At 43.5% G+C, this 25,000-nt stretch overlaps 2 protein-coding genes across 2 annotated transcripts in view; one reads left to right on the top strand and one right to left on the bottom strand.

Annotated features, from left to right (window-relative positions):
• LOC114572795 (AT-rich interactive domain-containing protein 1B-like) overlaps positions 1 to 16,073 on the top strand; it is a 59,255-nt gene extending 43,182 nt beyond the window's left edge. Inside the window, 6 exon segments of the mRNA XM_028604562.1 lie at positions 1,706 to 2,127; positions 2,923 to 3,053; positions 4,632 to 5,328; positions 7,491 to 7,740; positions 12,144 to 12,540; positions 15,193 to 16,073. Coding sequence (XP_028460363.1) covers positions 1,706 to 2,127; positions 2,923 to 3,053; positions 4,632 to 5,328; positions 7,491 to 7,740; positions 12,144 to 12,540; positions 15,193 to 15,543 — 2,248 coding nt within the window. The 3' untranslated portion in view covers positions 15,544 to 16,073.
• Positions 16,074 to 19,378: 3,305 nt separating this feature from the next.
• On the bottom strand, positions 19,379 to 24,359 carry tmem242 (transmembrane protein 242). The gene is given in 5 exon segments (XM_028604570.1): positions 19,379 to 19,842; positions 20,054 to 20,107; positions 20,109 to 20,192; positions 23,091 to 23,191; positions 24,235 to 24,359. Coding segments are annotated over 5 exon segments (441 nt in total). The 5' UTR covers positions 24,323 to 24,359; the 3' UTR covers positions 19,379 to 19,728.
• Positions 24,360 to 25,000: the final 641 nt, after the last annotated feature.

Below are 25,000 nucleotides of genomic sequence, written 5' to 3'. Positions count from 1 at the left end.
TAATCGGTCGTTTTGGTCCCCTAATACTGTATCTGAAGTCTCTTTTATATAGACCTTAGTGGTCCCCTAATACTGTATCTGAAGTCTCTTTTATATAGACCTTAGTGGTCCCCTAATACTGTATCTGAAGTCTCTTTTATATAGACCTTAGTGGTCCCCTAATACTGTATCTGAAGTCTCTTTTATATAGATCTTAGTGGTCCCCTAATACTGTATCTGAAGTCTCTTTTATATAGACCTTAGTGGTCCCCTAATACTGTATCTGAAGTCTCTTTTATATAGACCTTAGTGGTCCCCTAATACTGTATCTGAAGTCTCTTTTATATAGACCTTATAGCATGAAAATGTCCCTTTATGAGGTTTTTAACATTAATATTGGACCTTTAAGGTGCCTTGGCTTCACTTTTAAGACTTTTCCGGATGTTTTGTAGGGCTGCTCCCTCTTAGTGGATTAGTCGACTAATCGGTGGTTTTGGTCTTAGTCACCTTAGATCTCTTTAGTCCATTAGTCATGTCTGATGCTGTTTTCATGCTGAAGGACTTATATCCAAGAAACGTACGAGCACAACTCTGGTAAACACAAGAATTAATGTGGTGCTTTAGCATGACTCTTAGTGGAGAAACTCAGATTTACAGATCTGTCGATTAAATCAACTAATTGATTAATCGGTACAATTGAACGAGTGTTAGTCGACTAAGAATTTCTTAATCGAGCACAGCCCTAGTAATAATAATAATAATAATAATTATGACTTTATTCAGGACACAAAAAGGAAGGTCCATAGTACAAGTTAAAAAACAATAATTACAACATAGCAATAAATATACAGTGTATACAAATTAATAAAAAGTCAATAACTTTCACTTGAAATATACAAACAAGAGCGCCAATGTCTCCATAGTCTAGATGTATACCTGACAAAGCTAAAACCATTGTGGGAAAAAGCTTGTATAATTCTATTATCAGAGACAGACATTCTGCACATGTATCGAAAAATAAGATTCCTTATTAATGCCGAACAGGTAGGCACACCAACATTAACAAACATTTGACTAGCGCTACACCATCTTGGTTGGTTTAAAAGCAGTCTCATGCCATCGTTATACTCTACATTCAGTTATAACTAGTAGATAACATACAGAACAGGCCAACAGTTTGGACACACCTCATTCAATGCGTTTCCTTTTTATTTTCATGACTATTTACATTGTAGATTCTCACTGAAGGCATCAAAACTATGAATGAACACATATGGAATTATGTACTTAACAAAAAAGTGTGAAATAACTGAAAACATGTCTTATATTTTAGATTCCTCAAAGTAGTCACCCTTTGCTTTTTTATTAATAAGGGAAATAATTCCACTAATTAACCCTGACAAAGCACACCTGTGAAGGTAAAACCATTTCAGGTGACTACCTCATGAAGCTCATTGAGAGAACACCAAGGGTTTGCAGAGTTATCAAAAAAAGCAAAGGGTGGCTACTTTGAAGAATCTAAAATATAAGACATGTTTTCAGTTATTTCACACTTTTTTGTTAAGTACATAATTCCATATGTGTTCATTCATAGTTTTGATGCCTTCAGTGAGAATCTACGATGTAAATAGTCATGAAAATAAAAAGGAAACGCACTGAATGAGAAGGTGTGTCCAAACTTTTGGCCTGTACTGTAGGCAGGCTAATTATACATGTGGCCCCCCAGGACTGACTACGCATACGGCCGGCAGGGCCAGGGGTACCCCAGCGTGACCCGAGGAGACGAGCAGGACAGCCAGTGGCCCCCCGGGCATCCCGGCCAACGACAGCCCCCGTACCCCCACTCTGCCTCCCCCTCCATGCCCCCCATGCCTTCCAGACAGCCCCCCCCCACCTCCTTCCAGGCCACGCCCACTGCCCCAAACCATGTGAGCCGCTCTCACAGCCCCTGCTCGTTCCCCCGGCCCCCGGGCGGCTCCCTGTCCCCCAACAGCGCTCCCTACCCCCCATCCGTGAAGAAGCCGGGGCCCACGGCCCCTCAGGGGCCCCCCCTCATCCACGGAGAGGTCAGCAGCTTCCCACCGGACTCTGTGGAGGCCACCGTTCCCAAACTGAAGCCACGACGCAGGCTAACTGCCAAGGACACAGGTACAGACACAGACACACACACACACACACACACAGACACAGACACACACACACACACACACACACACACAGACACACACACACACAGACAGAGACACACACACACACACAGAGACACCCAGAGACGCACACACACAGACACACACGGACACACACACACACACACACACACACACACACACACACACACACACACACACACACACACACACACATACAGACACACCCAGAGACGCACACACACAGACAGACAGACACACACACACACACACACACACACACACACACACACACACACACAGACACACACACACACACACACACACAGATACACCCAGAGACACATGCGCACACAGACAGACAGACCGACAGAGACACACACACACACACACACACAGACACACACACACACACACACACACACACACACATACAGACACACCCAGAGACGCACACACACAGACAGACAGACACACACACACACAGACACAGACACAGACACACACACACACACACACACCCACACACAGAGACACACACACACAGACCCAGACACACCCAGAGACAGACACACACACACACACACACAGAGAGACACACACACACACACACACACAGAGAGAGACACACACACACACACCCAGAGACACACACCCAGAGACACACACACACACACACACACACACACAGGGGAATGAGAGGGGGAAACGTAGCAGAACATATTCCTTTTTAAACCAAAAACGTAGCAGTGTCACTGTAGCCTCAGACGCTCTGTGGTTGAAATCGTCCTATCAGGAACCCCGGAGGCGTGGCGGGTGATGATGTCACTGAAGTCCGGCCTGTTAGCGGAGAGCACCTGGGCTCTGGACACCATCAACATCCTGCTGTACGACGACAGCACCATGGGTTCCTTTAACCTGTCGCAGGTCAGGACAGATATCATCTGCTGACTTTACCTTTAGTCACCAGCTAACAAACCCAACGTTTTGAGTGGAAACACACCGTAAGAGGGTCAGAGTTTAAGATGTAAACACGGACAACAGACACAAACAAGTTGAGGTCTGTTTCAAAGTCCCCAGTGTTAGCATGGTTAGCATCGCTAAGCCTCTGTCCTGATTGGTCCTAAAGCATCCCCTGCTTTATCGTCAGTTTGAAAATAAGTGGGAGCATCATTTACTAAATTTACTGTGTTGAAGAAGACTTAAACTAGCGATTGAGACCATAACCTCATAAACCCCTGCTGGAAGTTAGAGAGAATGCAGCTTTAAAGGTCCCATGGCATGAAAATGTCCCTTTATGAGGTTTTTTTTAACATTAATATGAGTTCCCCCCAGTCTGCCTATGGTCCCCCAGTGGCTAGAAATGGTGATAGGTGTAAACCGAGCCCTGGGTATCCTGCTCTGTCTTTGAGAAAATGAAAACTCAGATGGGCCAATCAGGAATCTTCTCCTTATGAGGTCATAAGGAGAAAGGTTACCTCCCCTTTCTCTGCTTTGCCCGCCCAGAGAATTTGGCCCACCCATGAGAGAGAGAGAGACATCATGGCTTTCAAACGAGCAAAGTGGCAGTTGGTCAAGACCACTAAGGTCTATATAAAAGAGACTTCAGATACAGTATTAGGGACCACTAAGGTCTATATAAAAGAGACTTCAGATACAGTATTAGGGGACCACTAAGGTCTATATAAAAGAGACTTCAGATACAGTATTAGGGGACCACTAAGGTCTATATAAAAGAGACTTCAGATACAGTATTAGGGGACCACTAAGGTCTATATAAAAGAGACTTCAGATACAGTATTAGGGGACCACTAAGGTCTATATAAAAGAGACTTCAGATACAGTATTAGGGGGACCACTAAGGTCTATATAAAAGAGACTTCAGATACAGTATTAGGGGACCACTAAGGTCTATATAAAAGAGACTTCAGATACAGTATTAGGGGACCACTAAGGTCTATATAAAAGAGACTTCAGATACAGTATTAGGGGACCACTAAGGTCTATATAAAAGAGACTTCAGATACAGTATTAGGGGACCACTAAGGTCTATATAAAAGAGACTTCAGATACAGTATTAGGGACCACTAAGGTCTATCTAAAAGAGACTTCAGATACAGTATTAGGGGACCACTAAGGTCTATATAAAAGAGACTTCAGATACAGTATTAGGGACCACTAAGGTCTATCTAAAAGAGACTTCAGATACAGTATTAGGGACCACTAAGGTCTATCTAAAAGAGACTTCAGATACAGTATTAGGGGACCACTAAGGTCTATATAAAAGCATCCAAAAAGCAGCATGTCATGGGACCTTTTAAGGAGCTTCAGCTGTGGCTTCACTTTTAAGACTTTTCCGGGTGTTTTGTCCATTATTTTTAGAGTCAGTGGTTGTGTTAGGTGTTAACCACTTCAACAGCTGGTTGAATGAACTTATGCAGCAAACCAGATGTTAAAATGTGTTTTTATAATATCTGTTTTTATCCTCTTCCTTTCCTCCTACAGCTTCCTGGTTTCCTGGAGCTGATCGTGGAGTATTTCCGGCGCTGCCTCATCCAGATCTTTGGCATCCTGGTAGAGTACGAGGTGGGAGCCGAGGGCCAGAGGACACTGCCCGACCCCCTCAAGGAAAAGGAGGAGGAGGAGGAGGAAGAAGAAGCGAAGGAGAAGCCATCTGACGGCCAATCAGCCGAGGCTCAGAGGACACCAAAGACGGAGGAGGGAACGCTCGCAGCTTCAGCCGACGTTGAGAAAGCGGAAGCTGTTGTAAAAGAGGAAGTGAAGGAGGAGCAGGTGGAGATCCGCCCCCAACAGGCCAGCAAGTTCGACAAGCTGCCAATCACGGTGGAGGAGGAGGGGGAGGAGTGGGAGGAGCTGGAGAGGCGCTGGGCCGAGCTAAGCCAATCAAACGGCTTCATCAGCGGCCTCTTGCACTGGAAAGCTGGGGGAGGAGACACCACTGCTCACATCCAGACGGGGGAGTCCACTGCTCACATCCTGACGGGGGAGTCCACTGCTCACATCCACACGGGGGAGTCCACTGCTCACCTCCACACGGGGGAGTCCACTGCTCACCTCCACACGGGGGAGTCCACTGCTCACATTCAGACGGGGGAGTCCACTGCTCACATTCAGACGGGGGAGTCCACAATGAAGAGGAGAGGGGAAGTAGACGAGGCGACAACACCTGAAACGCAAAAAGGTAAAAACCTGGAAGAAGAGTTTAGTTCATTAAATCCCATGTTATGAAAAAATATATCTTTTTCTGGGATTTGGGGTGTTATTTTGTATCTCTGATGCTTCCACACGCTTACAAACTTTGTCTTACAAACAAGTTTTACCTAGCTACTGAGCATGTAGTCTTACCTAGCTACTGAGCATGTAGTCTTACCTAGCTACTGAGCATGTAGTCTTACCTAGCTACTGAGCATGTAGCCATGTACCTAGCTACTGAGCATGCTACTGAGCATGTAGTCTTACCTAGCTACTGAGCATGTAGTCTTACCTAGCTACTGAGCATGTAGTCTTACCTAGCTACTGAGCATGTAGCCTTACCTAGCTACTGAGCATGTAGTCTTACCTAGCTACTGAGCATGTAGTCTTACCTAGCTACTGAGCATGTAGCCTTACCTAGCTACTGAGCATGTAGTCTTACCTAGCTACTGAGCATGTAGTCTGAGCCTAGCTACTGAGCATGTAGCCTTACCTAGCTACTGAGCATGTAGTCTTACCTAGCTACTGAACATGTAGTCTTACCTAGCTACTGAGCATGTAGTCTTACCTAGCTACTGAGCATGTAGTCTTACCTAGCTACTGAGCATGTAGTCTTACCTAGCTACTGAGCATGAGCGACTGCCAACAAAGATGTTACAGCAGTGAGAGGTCTCACTCTGTAGCTAAAACGGAGACCTGAACACAGGGTGAAAAGAGGAGCTGCAGCAATGAAGATTTATTTATTTATATTAGAACAATGCACATTAATCAACATTTCTGTAAATGCGCCGGTGTTAGCCAGTCGGCTAATTTTCAACTGTAGTCCTAGTTGCATGCATGTCTTTATGGTGTGCAATGTGCAGTACAACTAAAATATGGTGTTTTTTGATAAGTAAACCATGTAAACCTATTCTGGTACAACCTCTAAATATAATTCTAAACCTGAAAATGAGCATAATATGGGCACTTTAAGTTTATTTTGAACATGTTAAAAAGATGAATAAGAACATTTATAGTAAATGATTCAAAGGAGGAGAGGAGATATATTTGTGTATATATATATATATATATATATATATATATATATATAGCATTTGGTTTTGTACTACTGTCCCCTGTGGCGGGGGTCTCCCTGTGTCCCAGAATGGACCCTTGATGGGCTCGCCACTAGCGCTTATCAGTCGCTTTTTTTGCAACTTGTTTCACCGTTCCAATCAGTCACTTAGACACAAAACATGTAGTGTCTCCCAGAGACTTTTAGTAGTAACTGTGTGTGTGTGTGTGTCTCTCGGTGTCTGTCTCTGTGTCTTTGTGTCTCTCTGTGTCTGTATCTTTGTGTCTGTCTGTGTGTCTGTATCTTTGTGTCTTTGTGTGTCTGTCTGTGTGTCTCTGTCTCTGTGTGTCTGTCTCTGTGTGTGTGTCTCTGTGTCTGTGTGTGTGTCTCTGTGTGTCTCTGTGTGTGTGTCTGTCTTTGTGTCTCTGTGTCTTTGTGTCTCTCTGTGTCTGTGTGTCTGTATCTTTGTGTCTGTGTCTGTGTGTCTCTGTGACTGTGTGTGTGTGTGTGTGTGTGTCTCTGTGTGTGTGTCTCTGTGTCTGTGTGTGTCTCTGTGTGTGTGTCTGTATCTTTGTGTCTCTGTGTCTTTGTGTCTCTCTGTCTGTATCTTTGTGTCTTTGTGTGTCTGTGTGTGTCTCTGTGTGTCTGTGTGTGTGTGTCTCTGTGTCTGTGTGTCTGTATCTTTGTGTCTTTGTGTCTCTGTGTGTGTGTCTGTGTGTCTGTGTGTGTGTCTGTGTGTCTGTGTGTCTCTGTCTGTGTGTGTCTGTGTGTCTGTATATTTGTGTCTTTGTGTGTCTGTGTGTGTCTCTGTGTGTGTCTCTGTGTGTCTCTTTGTGTGTGTGTGTGTCTCTGTGTGTGTGTCTCTGTGTGTGTCTCTGTGTGTCTCTTTGTGTGTGTGTATCGGTCTCTCTGTGTCTCTGTGTGTCTCTGTGTCTCTGTGTGTCTCTGTGTCTCTCTGTCTCTCTGTGTGTCTCTGTGTCTCTGTGTGTCTCTGTGTCTCTGTGTGTCTCTGTGTCTCTCTGTGTCTCTGTGTGTCTCTGTGTCTCTGTGTGTCTCTGTGTGTCTCTGTGTGTGTCTGTGTGTCTCTGTCTCTCCAGGCTTCCTGTGGGAGGGGAGGGGACCCAGCCCCCTCAGCGAGCTGGAGGACGAGCCTCTCTGCTGGGACGAGTGTCCCCTGTCCCTGGCCGAGTCGTGGCAGGACTCTGTGTCCAGACGCTGCCTGTGCGTCTCCAACATCCTGCGCGGCCTCTCCTTCGTCCCCGGCAACGACGGCGAGATGTCGCGGCACGCTGGCCTGGTGCTGATCCTCGGCCGACTGGTGCTGCTGCACCACACACACACACCCAGGTCAGTTCACCACACACACACACACACACACACACACACACACACACACACACACACACACACACACACACACCCAGGTCAGTTCACACACACACACACACACACACACACACACACACACACACACACACACACACACACCCAGGTCAGTTCACCACACACACCAACACACACACCAACACACACACACACACACACACACACACACACACACAGGTCAGTTCACCACACACACACACACACACACACACACACACACACACACACACACACACACACAGTTCACCACACACACACACACACACACACACACACACACACACACACACACACACACACACACACACCCAGGTCAGTTCACCACACACACACACACACCCAGGTCAGTTCAACACACACACACACACACACCAGGTCAGTTCACACACACACACACACACACACACACACACACACACACACACACACCCAGGTCAGTTCACCACACACACACACACACACACACACCCAGGTCAGTTCAACACACACACACACACACACACACACACACACACCCAGGTCAGTTCACACACACACACACACACACACACACACACACACACACACACCCAGGTCAGTTCACCACACACACAAACACACGCACACACACACACACCCAGGTCAGTTCACCACACACACACACCCAGGTCAGTTCACCACACACACACACACACACACACACACACACACACACACACACACACACACACACACACACACACACACACACACACACACACACCCAGGTCAGTTCACCACCAACACACACACACACACACACACACACACACACACACACACACACACACCAGGTCAGTTCACCACACACACACACACACACACACACACACACACACACACACACACCCAGGTCAGTTCACCACACACACACACAGAAATTGTATAAAAAAATAAAATAGTTAACACCAACATTAAGTGGCAAAATCCATTGTTATGTCTACAAAATTATTTTAGATATAGTATAAGTTCAAGTTTAAGTCACCACTACATCTGGTCAAAATATTTATCTTAAAATATTGACTTAGTATCTCAATATATTGACTCAATATCTCAAAGTATCGACTTAGTATCTCAATATATTGACTAAGTAACTTAGAATATTGACTAGGAATCTGAAAGTAATGACAAACTTTAAAATACTGACTTAGAATCTCAACATATTAACTTCTGCACACCGACGTGCAACATATTACTTTGTATTATGGAGTCTGGAGATCCTTTTTTCTTGTTGAAGGAGAAATCTATTTTTGGGACTTGTTTGTTTCTACTGTTTCAACTGAATTTTATTAATGTTGATAGTGTTTGGATGCTTTCAACGGTTTGTTCAAATTCTGCATTAGCAGAACAATTTTTTTTTATAAAATGACTCTTTACCCGGACAAGGGACTTTTGTTCATGGACAAGTGAAACGTAAATGTACTTGTCCAAAGGACAAGTGCCTCAAAAAGTGAATGTCAAGCCCTGATTTCCATTATTAATAAAAAAGCAAAGGGTGGCTACTTTAAAGAATCTAAAATATAAGACATGTTTTCAGTTATTTCACACTTTTTTGTTAACTACCGTATTTTATGGACTATAAGTCGCACTTTTTTTCCTACTTTGGCTGGTCCTGCGACTTATAGTCCGGTGCGACTTATATATCAAAATATATATATAATTTAACATGTTTTTACATGTTAATTCAAACTGAAAACATTACCGTCTACAGCCGCGAGAGGGCGCTCTAGGCTTGTGACGCTGCTCCTAAAGACAACTGAGAAAGAAAAGAGACAAACTGCAGGTAGTAAAATATGCAGCCCCGAAAACGGTAATGGAGCAGCAGAAAGAGAGTTTGAAATGAGAGAAACTTATGAGTGAGACTGGAGAAAAGGTGACTCTTACTGCAATGGAGAAAACAAAGAAAGCTAATCGGCTAATCGTGGGCTGAAAGATGTCCAGAGGTGGAGGAAGGAGTCTGGAGGGGCTCGTTCACGGTGCAGCTTCGTCTCCACGCCTTTTAATACCTCCGTGCTCCACGCCCTGCTAGCTAGTTGTTCTGGGTGCTATTGTATAGTTCAATAACTGTTAATGTGTTACGGTAACCTACCGGACACCTACCGTATTCAGCGTATTGTTCTGTGTGCTATTGTGTAGTTGAATAACTCTTGTATTTATATTCTAAATAAATGCAATTATAGTCCGGTGCGACTTATATATGTTTTTTTCCTCTTCATGACGCATTTTTTGACTGATGCGACTTATACTCCGGAGCCACTTATAGTCCGAAAAATACGGTACATAATTCCATATGTGTTCATTCATAGTTTTGATGCCTTCAGTGAGAATCTACAATGTAAATAGTCGTGAAACTAAAAAGGAAACGCATTGAATGAGAAGGTGTGTCCAAACTTTTGGCCTGTACTGTAATATTTGATAGATTTGATACTATAAATAAAATTTGAATTGAAAATTGAATTGAATAATATATAATAAGGGTGTGACGAGATTAAAACGTGACGAGACTTCTCGTCGAGGTGAAAAGTTGTCTCGTGAGGCGATGTTATGTCAGCGTGATGGAGCGTGGAGTTACTATTGAAGATCCCCCTGCCACTTTTAAATCATTTGTGTGGCAACATTTTGGTTTTCCTGCGGAAATAATAAACGGCGAAAGAGTGACAGACAAGACGAACACAATATGTAAACATTGTAAGAAAAAAATGCCGTATACCGCGGCTAACACGAGCACGATGCAAAAACACTTACAGCACCACCACAGCTCTCTACTAACTACTGCACCCGCGACGAAAACATTAAAAGGCCAAACAACTCTAGAAGCCTTTGCATCTCTGCCACCGGTAAGGGCAAGAGCCACGGCAATAACGAGGGACATAGGCGTTTTCATTGCAGCTGATATGAGTAGGCCTGTCACGATAACAAATTTTGCTGGACGATAAATTGTCCCAGAAATTATTGCGATAAACGATAATATTGTCATCGAGAGACCATTTGCATCTAATATAATGATAATGTCATAATAATAATAATTATAATAATACAGGTACACCTTTTCAAAGATCAATATACTTTTTATTTCTAAAGAATATTTAACACTGGAACTGGAAGACATTTTAAATATCCACAATATGTCTTTGATCTTGGACTAGAGACTCTGTACTACATTTTACAATTATTTAACACTAAATATTACATTTAAATAATATATAATTAATAAATAAAATCTATATGTATGGCTATCTGCCACGTGGCGAGTAAATGTACCAAAATAGTTTGTTTTTCAGTCTTCATTTTGGCGAAGGTGCGGCTTCCGCTCCTCTGCAGGTCGGAGCTTCGTGGGGGCGGGCCGACACACACACACACACACACACACACACACACACACACACACACACACACACACACACACACACACACACACACACACACACACACACACACACACACACTCAGGCACCAACTCTGACATACTTTCCACACTCCGTGTCCGCGGACAGCTGTAGGCTTGTACCGTTAATGTTCTGTGCATTGTCGGACACATGCAGCCACTTTCCTGAAACCGCTTGCGAGACTGACGAGTCCACAGCGGCGTGTATGTCCGAGCCCGTCTCCACCCCCCCACCCCCACAGTCTCCTCCTGCAGGTTGTCAGCTGTGTGGTTTGGAATGAAAGGGAGAAAACGGGACGCCGAGTAACACGGTGGATATCGCTCGTATACTTTTTTTTTTTTTGACGGCGCCTTAACTGCAAAGTGCTGCAGGAAACCCTGCTCCAACTCTCTCGCTCTCTCCGCCTGGAGTAGCCTACCGCCCACACAAAGACCATGCGACTGAGAGGGTTCACTCCTCGTTACGCTAAGGAACCGAGAGTGGTCCTCCAGTCTCTTTGGTAGAGAGAGAGGGAGAGACGAGGAAAACAAACAAACATGCAAATGGAAATTATCGTGGCCGGAAAAATTATCGAGCTCATTTTTTTTTTTTATCATGCGATAACTCGATTTATTGACTATCGCGACAGGCCTAGATATGAGGCCATTTTCTGTGGTGGAAAATGTTGGATTTCGGCGACTCCTCCACACACTGGAAACGAGGTACGTCATCCCATCACGCGCGCATTTAACTCGCACTGTAGTCCCAAACCTTTACGAAGAAGCCGAGGTCAGTTGAATAAAAAAACTATTTTCCATTCATATATTTCATCATTGAGGATTTCTTCAAATTGTTTTTTAAAAGTCTCGTTCTCGTGAACCCAATCTCGCGATGTGTCTCGTCTCGTGGAGTAAGCATCTTGTCACACCCCTAATATATAATATATAATATAAAGTTTCCTATAATACGTCTTGTCTGCAGGAAACGAACGTCGCCGAGCTTCCGTCGGCCAGAGGAAGCTGCTGGTGTGGCGTGCAGCCGGGACGGGTGGCGCCGGGACTGCCTGGCGGCGCTGCGCGAGGACACACTGGTGACGCTGGCCAACGTGGCGGGCCAGCTAGACCTGTCTCTGTACCCCGAGAGCATCTGCCTGCCGCTGCTGGACGGGCTGCTCCACTGGACGGTCTGCCCGTCCGCCGAGGCCCACGACCCGCTCGCCGCCTCGGCGCTGTCGCCGCGCCGACTGGCGCTGGAGTGCCTCTGCAAGCTGAGCATCCAGGACGGCAACGTGGACCTGCTGCTCGCCACGCCGCCTTTCAGCCGCCAGCGAACGCTGTTCGCCGCGCTGCTCCGCCTCGTGGGCGAACGCCGCAGCCAGGTGAGAGACGGAACTCTCCGGGAAATTGATGACGGAGATGCGAACAGATGACCACTCCGATGATTTCAGATTATAGGCAGATTTATTCAATATTGACCTTTTTTTTACGGCAGACATGTTGACATGTCATAGTAGGAGAAGCACAGGTGTGTTCAAAACCATTACTGATGGCTGCATTCCACTTAGGAGAGGTCCTGGTATTGAACCATTACTGATGGCTGCATTCCACTTAGGAGAGACCCTGGTATTAAACCATTACTGATGGCTGTATTCCACTTAGGAGAGGTCCTGGTATTAAACCATTACTGATGGCTGTATTCCACTTAGGAGAGGTCCTGGTATTAAACCATTAATGATGGCTGCATTCCACTTAGGAGAGGTCCTGGTATTAAACCATTAATGATGGCTGCATTCCACTTAGGAGAGGTCCTGGTATTAAACCATTAATGATGGCTACATTCCACTTAGGAGAGGTCCTGGTATTAAACCATTACTGATGGCTACATTCCACTTAGGAGAGGTCCTGGTATTGTGCATGTTGACTCACTGAAATATCTTACTGGGACACTTAATGCAACTGAGCCATCGTTAAGGTTATCAATCTCAGCTGTGCTTTTCCTGCTATGACAAGTCAACATGTCTGCTGTGATAAAGGTCCATTGAACAAAGGAGAGAACCATGTGTACACACACAAGCTGCATGTACCCAGAGTGTCTCCCGATGGTAGGATTCAACATACATTTTATTAGAGCTAGGCAATATATCGATATCCTATCGATATCGTGATATGAGACTAGATATCGTCTTAGATTTTGGATATCGTAATATCGTAATATGGCATAAGTGTCTTTACCTGGTTTTAAAAGGCTACATTACAGTAAAGTGATGTAATGTTCTGAACTTACCAGACTGTTGTAACTGTTCTATTATTCACCTTTACCCACTTAGTCATTATATCCAAATTACTGATGATTATTTCTCCAAAATCTCATTGTGTAAATAGTTTCTGAAAGCACCGATAGTCAACACTACAATATCGTTGCGGTATCGATATCGAGAGATTTGGTAAAAAATATCGAGATATTTGATTTTCTCCATATCGCCGAGCACTACATTTGATACTTTTCTGGGGCCACCCACCAGGAAACCCTTATTCATGACCTCATCCTAACCCTGTCAGGGTCCCATGCTCTGGTAGACTCAACCATCCTGTATGCCCCCCTCCAAAAGACATATGTTAACATTACATCCGTTGTTATTCAGCTATAACTACTCGGGACAGCTATTCAATCAGGGCTTCTAAACTTGTTATTCTCAGAACTTAAACCTCTGAACCAGATCCCACCTTCTCACGCATCGGGCCTCTCTGCCTCACTCTGACCAAGAGTTCACATCTGAGAATTTCTCCATCAGTCTCAATGTACCACATTATAGAGCAGTGGTTCCCAACCTGGGGTCTGGGCAGTTTTTTCAAAACTTAAAAAGTCTTAACATTATTCCAATATATTATTAGCTAATATTGACAGATACAGTTCATCCCAAAGGATTGACTGTCTCACATTTAAGGGTTAACATTAAAACATGATTTATAAAATCATGCCAACAATTATTAGGCTATTTGAATAGCTTAGTATTCTATGCAAAAAAAAGGTATCTATAAATGCTTTAGGCTGCCCTAAAAGTTATTGTAGGACCAGATTAATATGCAACTTCATTTTATACAATATATGTAGTAGGGGGGTCCCTGATCCGTCTCTCTTTCAGTTAAAGGGTCCCTGGCTTAAAAAACCTGCTCTAGAATATATAATGTATACAAAAGTCTGTATGAAAACTATATATTTTGTGGCATCCTTGTCTTTCCTGCCGCCACGGCATCACTATTATATAAACGAAACATGGCGGAGAAACGTAACAGTGCTGATAACTGCTCTGTATCAAAAAAGAAAGTAAGGCTCTATCTCGAGAGTTACCTCAACTTCGGTCAGCTTTTCTTAGATGTGAGTAGGGGGTGCGCCAAGGAAAAAAGGTTGGGAACCACTGTTCATATATATAGAACATATAGAAATATGAAAATACATTTGAGTACAGAACAGGCCAAAAGTTTGGACACATCTCATTCAATGTGTTTCTTTATTTTCATGACTATTTACATGGTAGATTCTCACTGAAGGCATCAAAACTATGAATGAACACATATGGAATTATGTACTTAACAAAAAAGTGTGAAATAACTGAAAACATGTCTTATATTTTAGATTCTTCAAAGTAGCCACCCTTTGCTTTTTATGATAACTCTGCAAACCCTTGGTGTTCTCTCAATGAGCTTCATGAGGTAGTCACCTGAAATGGTTTTACCTTCACAGGTGTGCCTTGTCAGGGTTCATTAGTGGAATTATTTCCCTTATTAATAAAAAAAGCAAAGGGTGGCTACTTTGAAGAATCTAAAATATAAGACATGTTTTCAGTTATTTCACACTTTTTTGTTAAGTACATAATTCCATATGTGTTCATTCATAGTTTTGATGCCTTCAGTGAGAATCTACAATGTAAATAGTTATGAAAATAAAAAGGAAACGCATTGAATGAGAAGGTGTGTCCAAACTTTTGGCCTCTACTGTAAATGCAGGCTTGATTTATTCCACCTATCACCAGGTGTGTCGGGAAATGGCGGTCGCGGTTCTGTCCAACCTGGCTCAAGGCGAAGCCGCGGCGGCGCGCGCCGTGGCGTTGCAGAAGGGCAGCGTGGGAACGCTGATCGGCTTCCTGGAGGACGCCGTGGCCGCCGCCGCCACGGGGCAGTTCCAGCACGTTGGCGAGCCAGCCAGCGTCAACATGATGTGCCGCGCCGCCAAGGCGCTGCTGGCCGTGGCGAGGACGGAGGACGGCCGGACGCAGTTCGTGCTGCACGAGAGCCGGCTGCTGGACGTCTCGCTGGCGCCCGCGCTCGACGCGTCGGTGGCGGCCATCTTGTGCGAAGTACTGTTTAAAATCGGGCGCTCGTGACACGAAAAAAAACACGGGCTCCGATTCTATTTTTTATTTAAAAAACCAAAATGTTTTTACGTACAGATGAATATATATAGAGAGAGAGAGAGAGAATATATAAATATCGGCTCCATCCGCAAGAAATGTTCATTTGGGATTTTTAAGTAATTTTTAATACAGATGATGAAACTATTTAATACTTGTATTTTTAATTTTTTTTTTTTTATTATTCTTTTGTCCGTTTTGTTGTTTTTAGTTTTTAACCAAAGTGTGAAGGTCAAAGTCTTTGGCTTCTGGCTCTCTTTGTTTCTTTCTGTTCTTCTGAGTTATTTAAACGGTGACACGTGTTGTAGATAGGCGTCTTTTATTTTTTATGTTTTTCTCACGACGGAGGAAACACTGATGTTCAGTCACAGACTTTTGATTAGGGATGCACCGAATCCATATTTTTGGGGTTTCGCCCGAATCCTGAATCCCCTGGTTGAGATTGTGCTGACTCCTCCTCCCATCATCAGTCCATGAACCCAGTAAACTCATGAATGAAGTAAACAGGGACTGTCCTTCCTTTGCTGTACCTGAAGTTGCTGCATTCTTGCTGCTGTCTGGAGATTCCTTCATGAACAACTCTTATTCTTCCAGATGTTTCAGACCAGATGTTGTAACAGTGGCCATGTTGTGTATAGTTTAGGGTCCTCGCCACCACCAGACCAATCAGCATTGAACAGATTGAACATGTAGCTGGACTTGAATGGCCTTCTTTTGACTGAAAGTACTGCCAAAGAACAACTTTTTCTGCTCACCAGATCCATGTCCACTTTCTCACAGCCTACTGCTCACCAGATCCATGTCCACTTTCTCACAGCCTACTGCTCACCAGATCCATGTCCACTTTTTCACAGCCTACTGCTCACCAGATCCATGTCCACTTCCTCACAGCCTACTGCTCACCAGATCCATGTCCACTTTCTCACAGCCTACTGCTCACCAGATCCATGTCCACTTTCTCACTGCCTACTGCTCACCAGATCCATGTCCACTTTCTCACAGCCTACTGCTCACCAGATCCATGTCCACTTCCTCACCTCCTACTGCATTGAACCAGATCCATGTCCACTTTTTCACAGCCTACTGCTCACCAGATCCATGTCCACTTCCTCACAGCCTACTGCTCACCAGATCCATGTCCACTTTCTCACAGCCTACTGCTCACCAGATCCATGTCCACTTCCTCACAGCCTACTGCTCACCAGATCCATGTCCACTTCCTCACAGCCTACTGCATTGAACCAGATCCATGTCCACTTTTTCACAGCCTACTGCTCACCAGATCCATGTCCACTTCCTCACAGCCTACTGCATTGAACCAGATCCATGTCCACTTTCTCACCGCCTACTGCATTGAACGCTCCACCTACGTAAACACCTTCCCGTAAACCAACGGCGCCGTCACTACGGTGACCAGCATAGCGCGCCAAGTGCAAGCGTAGGGTTCGGTTTCCTGGAAAATAATTCTAAGGTTCGGCAGAAACCAGAACCCCCGTCAAAAAGCCCAAAAGTGTTTTTTCGGGGGGACTTTTCCGCCTTTAATTTTTTGACAGGACAGAGAGAGAGAGAGAGAAAAGACGTGATGGAAATGGTCACAGGTCGGATTCGAACCCTGGACCTCTGCGTCGAGGCATAAGCCTCTCAGTACATGTGCGCCAGCTCTACCAGTGAACCAGCCCGGCCACACACAAAAAAACCCCCAATATTCAGCAGATTCTGAAGCCCAATCCTGGATTCGGTGCATCCCTGGTACTTTGTTTTCGGTGCAATATTTTCGTTTTAATGTGAATTATTTGACCATCTGAAGTGCGTCCACCAGTATTTTGCCGTCAGCAGTATCGCACGCCACTGTCTGTTTTTATAAGAACTTTTTATGTCCTCTACAAACCTCCCATCATGCATCTGTAAATAGACAATATGTACGTATGTATGTGAGCCCATGACACGGTGAGGTACGTAGCTGAACGTTTAGTTCCTCAGCAGGCAAAGACTTTGTTCTCCGTATTTAAGGGGAACAGCCCTCTCGGTTTCAGGAGGTTTTGGCAAGAAGGTGCGTTTGATTTGAGAGACTGTGTGTACAGGTATCTGTACTCTTTAACTGACACCACTTCAGAAACAGCTGTAACAAAATGTAAAGAGATGGAAAAGAAAATCTCTTCATCCCAAGAGTCTCCTGTTTAATTTCACAGATGTTTAATAAACGTACCTGAACTCTGGTTGAGCACTGAACGCAGCTCTGGGCTGAGGTTGTGAATTATTGTCTAAATGCAGGACAACTTGGTCAATGCACGCTTCTAAGATTATTATTCTTAGTGTCTGACAACATTATGAGATGGATCCCTACACAGATAGACCTTTTAGTTAAAGAGTAAGATCCTTTTAGTTTAACATGAAACAGCCCCGAAATCACCATCACCAAACTCCACCAGACTCCATGTAAATAATCAGGACTTTTATCAGAGTAAAACCTACTTAATTCTAAGTGGACAGAAACTAAATCAAACTACCAAAGTCCGTCTTGGTTCATCTTTCCACTGTTCCAACAATCACCACTCTGGTTTGGTTGAAATAAACCCTTAATTCACCCATTTACATGTGGAGATATGCTGGCTCTATACACGCTAAAAGTCCTGATAATTTACATGGAGTCTGGTGGAGATATGCTGGCTCTATACACGCTAAAAGTCCTGATTATTTACATGGAGTCTGGTGGAGATATGCTGGCTCTATACACGCTAAAAGTCCTGATTATTTACATGGAGTCTGGTGGAGATATGCTGGCTCTATACACATTAAAAGTCCTGATTATTTACATGGAGTCTGGTGGAGTTCGGAACCAGAGGTTTTGGCTTCACTTTAGGACAGCTGTCATGTCGTATATATTTTATAAACCGTCTGTCTTCAACTCTGAGCACAAACATGTCAACAACTACTCTGAGGCTACAGGTTAGTCCAGGCAAGGTGCGTGCTGGGAGTTGTAGTAGAGGGAATGGCTCTGTACACGCTAAAAGTACCAATTATTTACATGGAGTCTGGTGATGGTTACTTTCAGGACAAAATAAATAGAAAACAAACCAACGTATTAAAAGTCAAATAAGATATTCAGAGAATCAAACACCTTTACAAATATACACAACACAAGCAGAAGTCTCTGCCGAGTATGCACGTGAGTTTCATCGTCTGTCGACTCATTTGATTGGTTCTCTGGCGGCAAGAAATCACTTTGACTTGGAGACTCGAGCGCTGCAGCTCCCAAATACTTGCTGGATGAATGGATGAGTTGTCTGGTCTCTAAAAATGTGGATCAGTGTTTCCCAAAAAGCCCCAAGATGAGGTCCTCAAATGTCTTGTTCTGTCCACAACTCAAAGATCTTCAGTTTACTGTCCCAGCTGAGAGAAGACACTAGAACATAGTCACATTGACCCGTTTTCAATTTTTGTTTTATATCACAAAATATGGGATGTAGAAATAAGTGCTGAAAATGTGTAGAAGAAAAATTTAACAATTTAAAACGTTGGAAAAAGCAAAAAACTGAAAAAAGGTGTTGAAAAAGACACAAATCGCCAAAAAAAATGTCAAAACTTTTTTTTTTAATTCGACAAAGCACCAAAAATGTTGGAAAAAGTGTAAAAACAATTCTACAAAAACGTGTAAAAGAAAAAGCGAAAAAAAAAGACGGAAAAACTGTCAATAAGAACTTTAAAAAAAATTGTCACCTTTTCTGACATTTTTTTTTCAAATTCGTCAAATTGTTGAAAACAAAAAGCGCAAAAAATGACCGATATCCAGTTTCCTGTCCCAGAGGAGAGAAGAAACTAGAAAATATTCACCTTTAACACGCTGACATCACACAAGTTTACCTGTTTTTATCACAAAGAAATGACTCCAACTGATGAATGGATTAGGAAAAATAGTTACGAGATTATTTAACTGTTGACAACTCATTCATTCATCTTTACAGCTGTGATTCCAGCTGTTATTTGTCCCTATTAGAGCTGAAGACAGAGTCCCAGTCCAGATGTTGGGGGTCATTTAGAGCTGAAGACAGAGTCCCGGTCCAGATGTTGGGGGTCATTTAGAGCTGAAGACAGAGTCCCGGTCCAGATGTTGGGGGTCATTTAGAGCTGAAGACAGAGTCCCAGTCCAGATGTTGGGGGTCATTTAGAGCTGAAGACAGAGTCCCAGTCCAGATGTTGGGATCCAGCTGCAGCCTCCGAGGTTTTGGAGACGGATGGGAAGAAAGACTGCATCTTCTGTCTGAACTCTGACAACTGAAGAAGAAGAGAAACCTGATTATAGTTCTCTTCTGGAACTGGAGAGTGTGTGTGTCTCTCTCTCTCTCTGTGTGTGTCTCTCTCTCTGTGTGTCTCTCTCTCTCTGTGTCTCTCTCTCTGTGTCTCTGTCTCTCTCTCTCTCTGTGTCTGTCTGTCTGTCTCTCTCTCTCTCTCTCTAGAATATAAGCGGTAACTGGTGGATACGTACGTTGTGAACGTCGAGGACTCTCCACACGGTGATGCTGAGCAGCCCGACCCCCCCCCCAGGCGTACAGCGAGCCCCAGCCCAGCGCCCGGAGGGCCAGAGAGGCTCCGCTCTCCGGCGCCGCCGCCGTCGCCGCCACGCCCTGCCGAGGAACAAAAAAGCCAGGCACCAAGAGAGTCATTACATCATATCACAGTGATAAGCTGGGTCTCAGTCAGTACACTGCTAATGGTCACGGATCACTTCCTGCCGTAAAGCCCTCTTCGGATGGTCAGTGTCGTCCCAAAATGAACTCGGCTCGGCTCTCCGCCTCTGAAACTCTGACGAAAAATCTCTTAAACTGACCTTTGTTGATCTCAAATGAAGATCCAGCAACTGCTCGGCCCATTTCTCGCTTAAAATGTTTTCAGAAACACGTTTCGGTGAACTAAAATTTGACATCGTATTCTGAACGAGCCGCCCGTTATGCTCTGTTGTAGGGCTGGGGAAAAAATCGATTTGATTTAAAAATTGAGTCGGTAGGTCAAATCGATTCATATTTTCAAAAAAATCGAATTTTTGTTTTTTTCGAAACCTTTGTGTTGTCCTTCGGGTCACCGGGACCCAAAGGACAACACAAGGGTTATGTACTTCCGTTTATTTTGTTGAGAATTGCTCTCTAAACCCTGTCTCTTGTAAAGTAAGTAAGAGTTTGTTTCTAGAGCACATTTAAACACAGTTTAAGCTGGCCAAAATGTTGTACAAACAAGCACTAAGGTGCTGTGTGGGTCCTTCGGGTAAGGACCACACAAGGGTTAAATAATTTGGATGTTTAACAATTTCTGCTGCACAGTGACTTTTCACGTAGAGAAAGGGTTTGCTCGGGAAAAAGTTTGGGGATGTGTGGAATTTCTGCTGCACAGATGACGAAGATGGATTTGGATGGAGAAAGGGTTTGCCTTTGCAGTTTTGTTTATGTTGATGCACCTTAATTAAATACAATAAATATATTTTTAGAATATATTTACAGTTCGCAGTTATTTTGTTTTAAATGGAAGAGGGGGGGAAATCGAATCGAGTTTTTTCTAAAAAAAAAAAAAATTTTTAGGGAAACAAATCGCCCAGCTCTACTCTGTTGCGATATCCGGGAGAAGCCAGACCCACGTGACGCGTTCGTCCAATCAGGTGCCGGTCGACGTCCCTGGCCCCTCCCCTTTCCGCTGCGTAGTCCAGATGGCGCCTGTTTAGTGCGCGTAGGGTCCATCGTTCTACACTGAACTTTTTGACCATTTTTAGGGGCTCATCCGGGTACTTTCAGTACACTGACTTCTTGCGTTATCTACACGATATACTTAAAACTAAGTGCTTGAAGTGTGCAAGTAGGCGGTTTGAGACACAGCCCATAGTTTCTGTTTTATAAATTCCCTTTGTTCTGTCCAACCTGGACCCTGTTCTATCATGTGTTAGTGGCTGAGTGACCTCTGAAATCGGTCCAGTATTAAGCAAGACAGAACAAGCTGTGTTAATAACGTTAAACGTGTCAGTCAGGGTCCACGAAAAGTCCAGTTTTTACCACTGACTGACTCAGATTATTATTCTAAGTGTCTGACAACATTATGGGATGGATCCCTACAGAGATAGACCTTTTAGTTAAAGAGTAAGATCCTTTTAGTTTAACATGAAACAGCCCCGAAATCACCATCACCAAACTCCACCAGACTCCATGTAAATAATCAGGACTTTTATCATCGTAAAACACACTTCATTCAAAGTGGACAGAAACTAAATAAAACAATCAAAAGCCGTCTTGGTTCATCTTTCCACTGTTCCAACAATCACCACTCTGGTTTGGTTGAAATAAACCCTTAATTCACCCATTTACATGTGGAGATATGCTGGCTCTATACACGCTGAAAGTCCTGATTATTTACATGGAGTCTGGTGGAGATATACTGGCTCTATACACCCTAAAAGTCCTGATTATTTACATGGAGTCTGGTGGAGATATGCTGGCTCTATACACGCTAAAAGTCCTGATTATTTACATGGAGTCTGGTGGAAATATGCTGGCTCTATACACACTAAAAGTCCTGATTATTTACATGGAGTCTGGTGGAGTTTGGTGATGGTGATTTCGGGGCTGTTTCATGTTAAATTAAAAGGATCTTACTCTTTAACTAAAAGGTCTATCTCTGTAGGGATCCATCCCATAATGTTGTCAGACACTTAGAATAATAATCTGAGTCTGTCAGCAGCAACAACAGAACTTTTAGTGGAGTCTGACCAGTCTAACTGATGCCACATGTCGCTCCACGTTTCATCTAATTTCCCTTTTTTTTTTTTACTTGTTTCTCGAAGGTTTCGGCGTAGACGACAAAGACGAGTCTGTGACAGAAATAGACTCCAGGAATCAAGCGCTGGATTGTCTCTCCACACTAAGTTTATCGATGTGCGTCACGTTTAATTGGGCCAAAACATCACGCGGTTCCAGTTAACAGTTCCAGTTAAAGTTCGTCTCTCTTAACCCTTGTGTTGTCTTCCATCTATTTCTGTCTCTTTTTTGACATTTTGTATGTCTTTGTGTCTATTTCTGTCTCTTTTTGGACTATTTGCATCTATTTTTATGTCTTTTTTTGTGTCTATTTCTGTCTCTTTTTGGACATTTTGTGTCCCTTTGATGTGCTGAATTATTTAGTTGCGGCTCCTGTTTGCAGCGTAACCACGGGTTACTCTGATACACTTAATAAAAAAGCTAACAAGAGGATTCTTAGGCTAGTTTTCCAGTTAATACGTGTCTGTCATTTCTAAGAGATAATTAGACACACACACACTGACAGAAACACACAGAGACAGACAATGATATCCTTGGAAAGTGTGTATGTATATATATATATATATATATATATAAATAAAAAAGTTATGACTCTGAGAAGGAGAGAGAAATTTCTGTTTTAATGTGCTTGTTGATGTGTGTGTCACCGCTAAAAGCGACCCTAATATTCTCCCCACGCAACTGGGGGCGAGCTGTACCTTACTAAACCAGCAGGGGGGCGAGCTGTACCTTACTAAACCAGCCGGGGCTCTTCTTCTTGGCGAGCGCCAGCGTGGAGCCAAATCCCGCCAGCATCCCTGCAGACGCCACCGTGGTCAGAAAGGCCGCCCCTGCACACAGGAAGTCCCATTATAGAACTACAATATTACATAAGAGGGGGGGAGGGAAATACTTTTATTGTCTTAAGTAAAAGAAAAGAAGAAAATAACACATAATTAAGTACAGCCTACTTAAACATAGGTACCCCTCTGCTTCATTCAGATGCTCCAAGACCAAACTCCATTCACATTTTTAGCAATTTAAAGAAACGTTACTTACAAAAAAAATTAAAACTTGAGAGAGTGAAATCAAAGCACATGTGTGGCAGCTTATTAAGTTATACGACGCCGAACTGAACACTATAACCTCATGTTTCAATAAACATTCAAAATTTATATTTTAGGGCTCAATGCGAGATCTCTATAACGACGGAAACATTAAACCATACGGGTTTTGAATGGAGTCTGGCGCACGGTGTCTCAGCGCGGGAGGAAAACTATAATAACCATAAGAATATAACATAAAATGGAACCAAATCATGTTAAAGCCTACGCCGCAACCCCAATAGACCAAACTCCATTATAACATCTGACAGTTAAACAGGCTGTCTAAATACTCCTAACTCACAGAACACGATACCAGTGCGGAGTGCGCCGCTCATCACAATGTACTCTAGCGGAATAGGAGGGACTGTTTAATGGATAAAACTTAGCCGAATTAAATATAAGAACGCAAAGTTTCAGGATTAATCTTTAATTATATGTTGTGGCTTATGTGGAATTATGAATAACCTTTGAAACCTTTAACTACAGGAGGTTTTGAATGGAGACTGGCGGCACGCTCTTATTCCGCGACTGGAAAACGGACCTAACTGTGCCGGAAGATGCTACAAATTCATATTAAGTATTTATAGGGTGTTCCTGTGTTTTAATAACTAAGTAAACATGAAAAAATCCCAGATTTTTAAGTGCAGTTTGGTGTGGAAAAGGGCGCACAGGTCGACATTGCTGCGACCTTAGATAGAAAAACGCGAAATTATGGCAACAAACAGCAGAGTGTGATAACTAACAGTTAATATAAGCTACAAGCTAACCGGCTAACTGCTAAATCTTGCCTTTTAATATCTGCAGTTTGGTCTCTTCGTCCCTTTGTGCTCCTTCTCCCACATCCACTGTCATGTTTTCATCAGCTGCTGCTGTCATGTTGCTTCAGTCCGTCTGCGGAAAGTGACCGTGTAGAAACAAGCTAGCTAGGAACGTAAGAACGCAGTGTTTTTGTTTGTTTTTTAATGAAATATTAATGTTTAAGAGTAAAACATTAACATGTACAAAACTTAGATTTAAGTTTGGATTTGTTGTCTTGTGTAGCAAATACTGCGTGCGTTTTATTTTCACAATTGTATTTATTTTTTTCGGAGATGGAAGAAAGTCACAGAGAGACGGACTCCTGAACCAAAGATCGTCTATTGTTGTAGAATACTGTCTCTCTCTCGGGGGGGGGGGGGGGACGAAGAGATCTCACTCCGTTTCATATAACTATTCCAGTTTGCAATTCGATAAAATCAGATTGTGTTTTGTGTATAAAATCTTAATCTTTCTAAGTAACTACAAACCAAAGCAGTCATAAAAATAAGTTTTAGACTTTAATTGATCTGGTAAAACTAACAGTCAAACATGATAATTCATATTAATGGTTAGTTTGTGTGTTTGTGTGTTTATGTATGCACCTTTCACCAAGTCAAATCCCACATAAGTGTAACTTATCGTGGCAAAAAAAACTTTTCTGATTCTGATGTAGTCCACTCACACACACTCTCACACACACACACACTCACACACTCACTCACACTCATACAGACACACACAGACACACACACACTC

This window comes from Perca flavescens, chromosome 18, assembly GCF_004354835.1.
Source record: "Perca flavescens isolate YP-PL-M2 chromosome 18, PFLA_1.0, whole genome shotgun sequence".
Taxonomy (NCBI): Eukaryota; Metazoa; Chordata; class Actinopteri; order Perciformes; family Percidae; genus Perca; species Perca flavescens.
The sequence above is the reverse complement of the archived record's forward strand: the minus strand, read 5'-3'. Positions and strand labels throughout refer to the sequence as shown.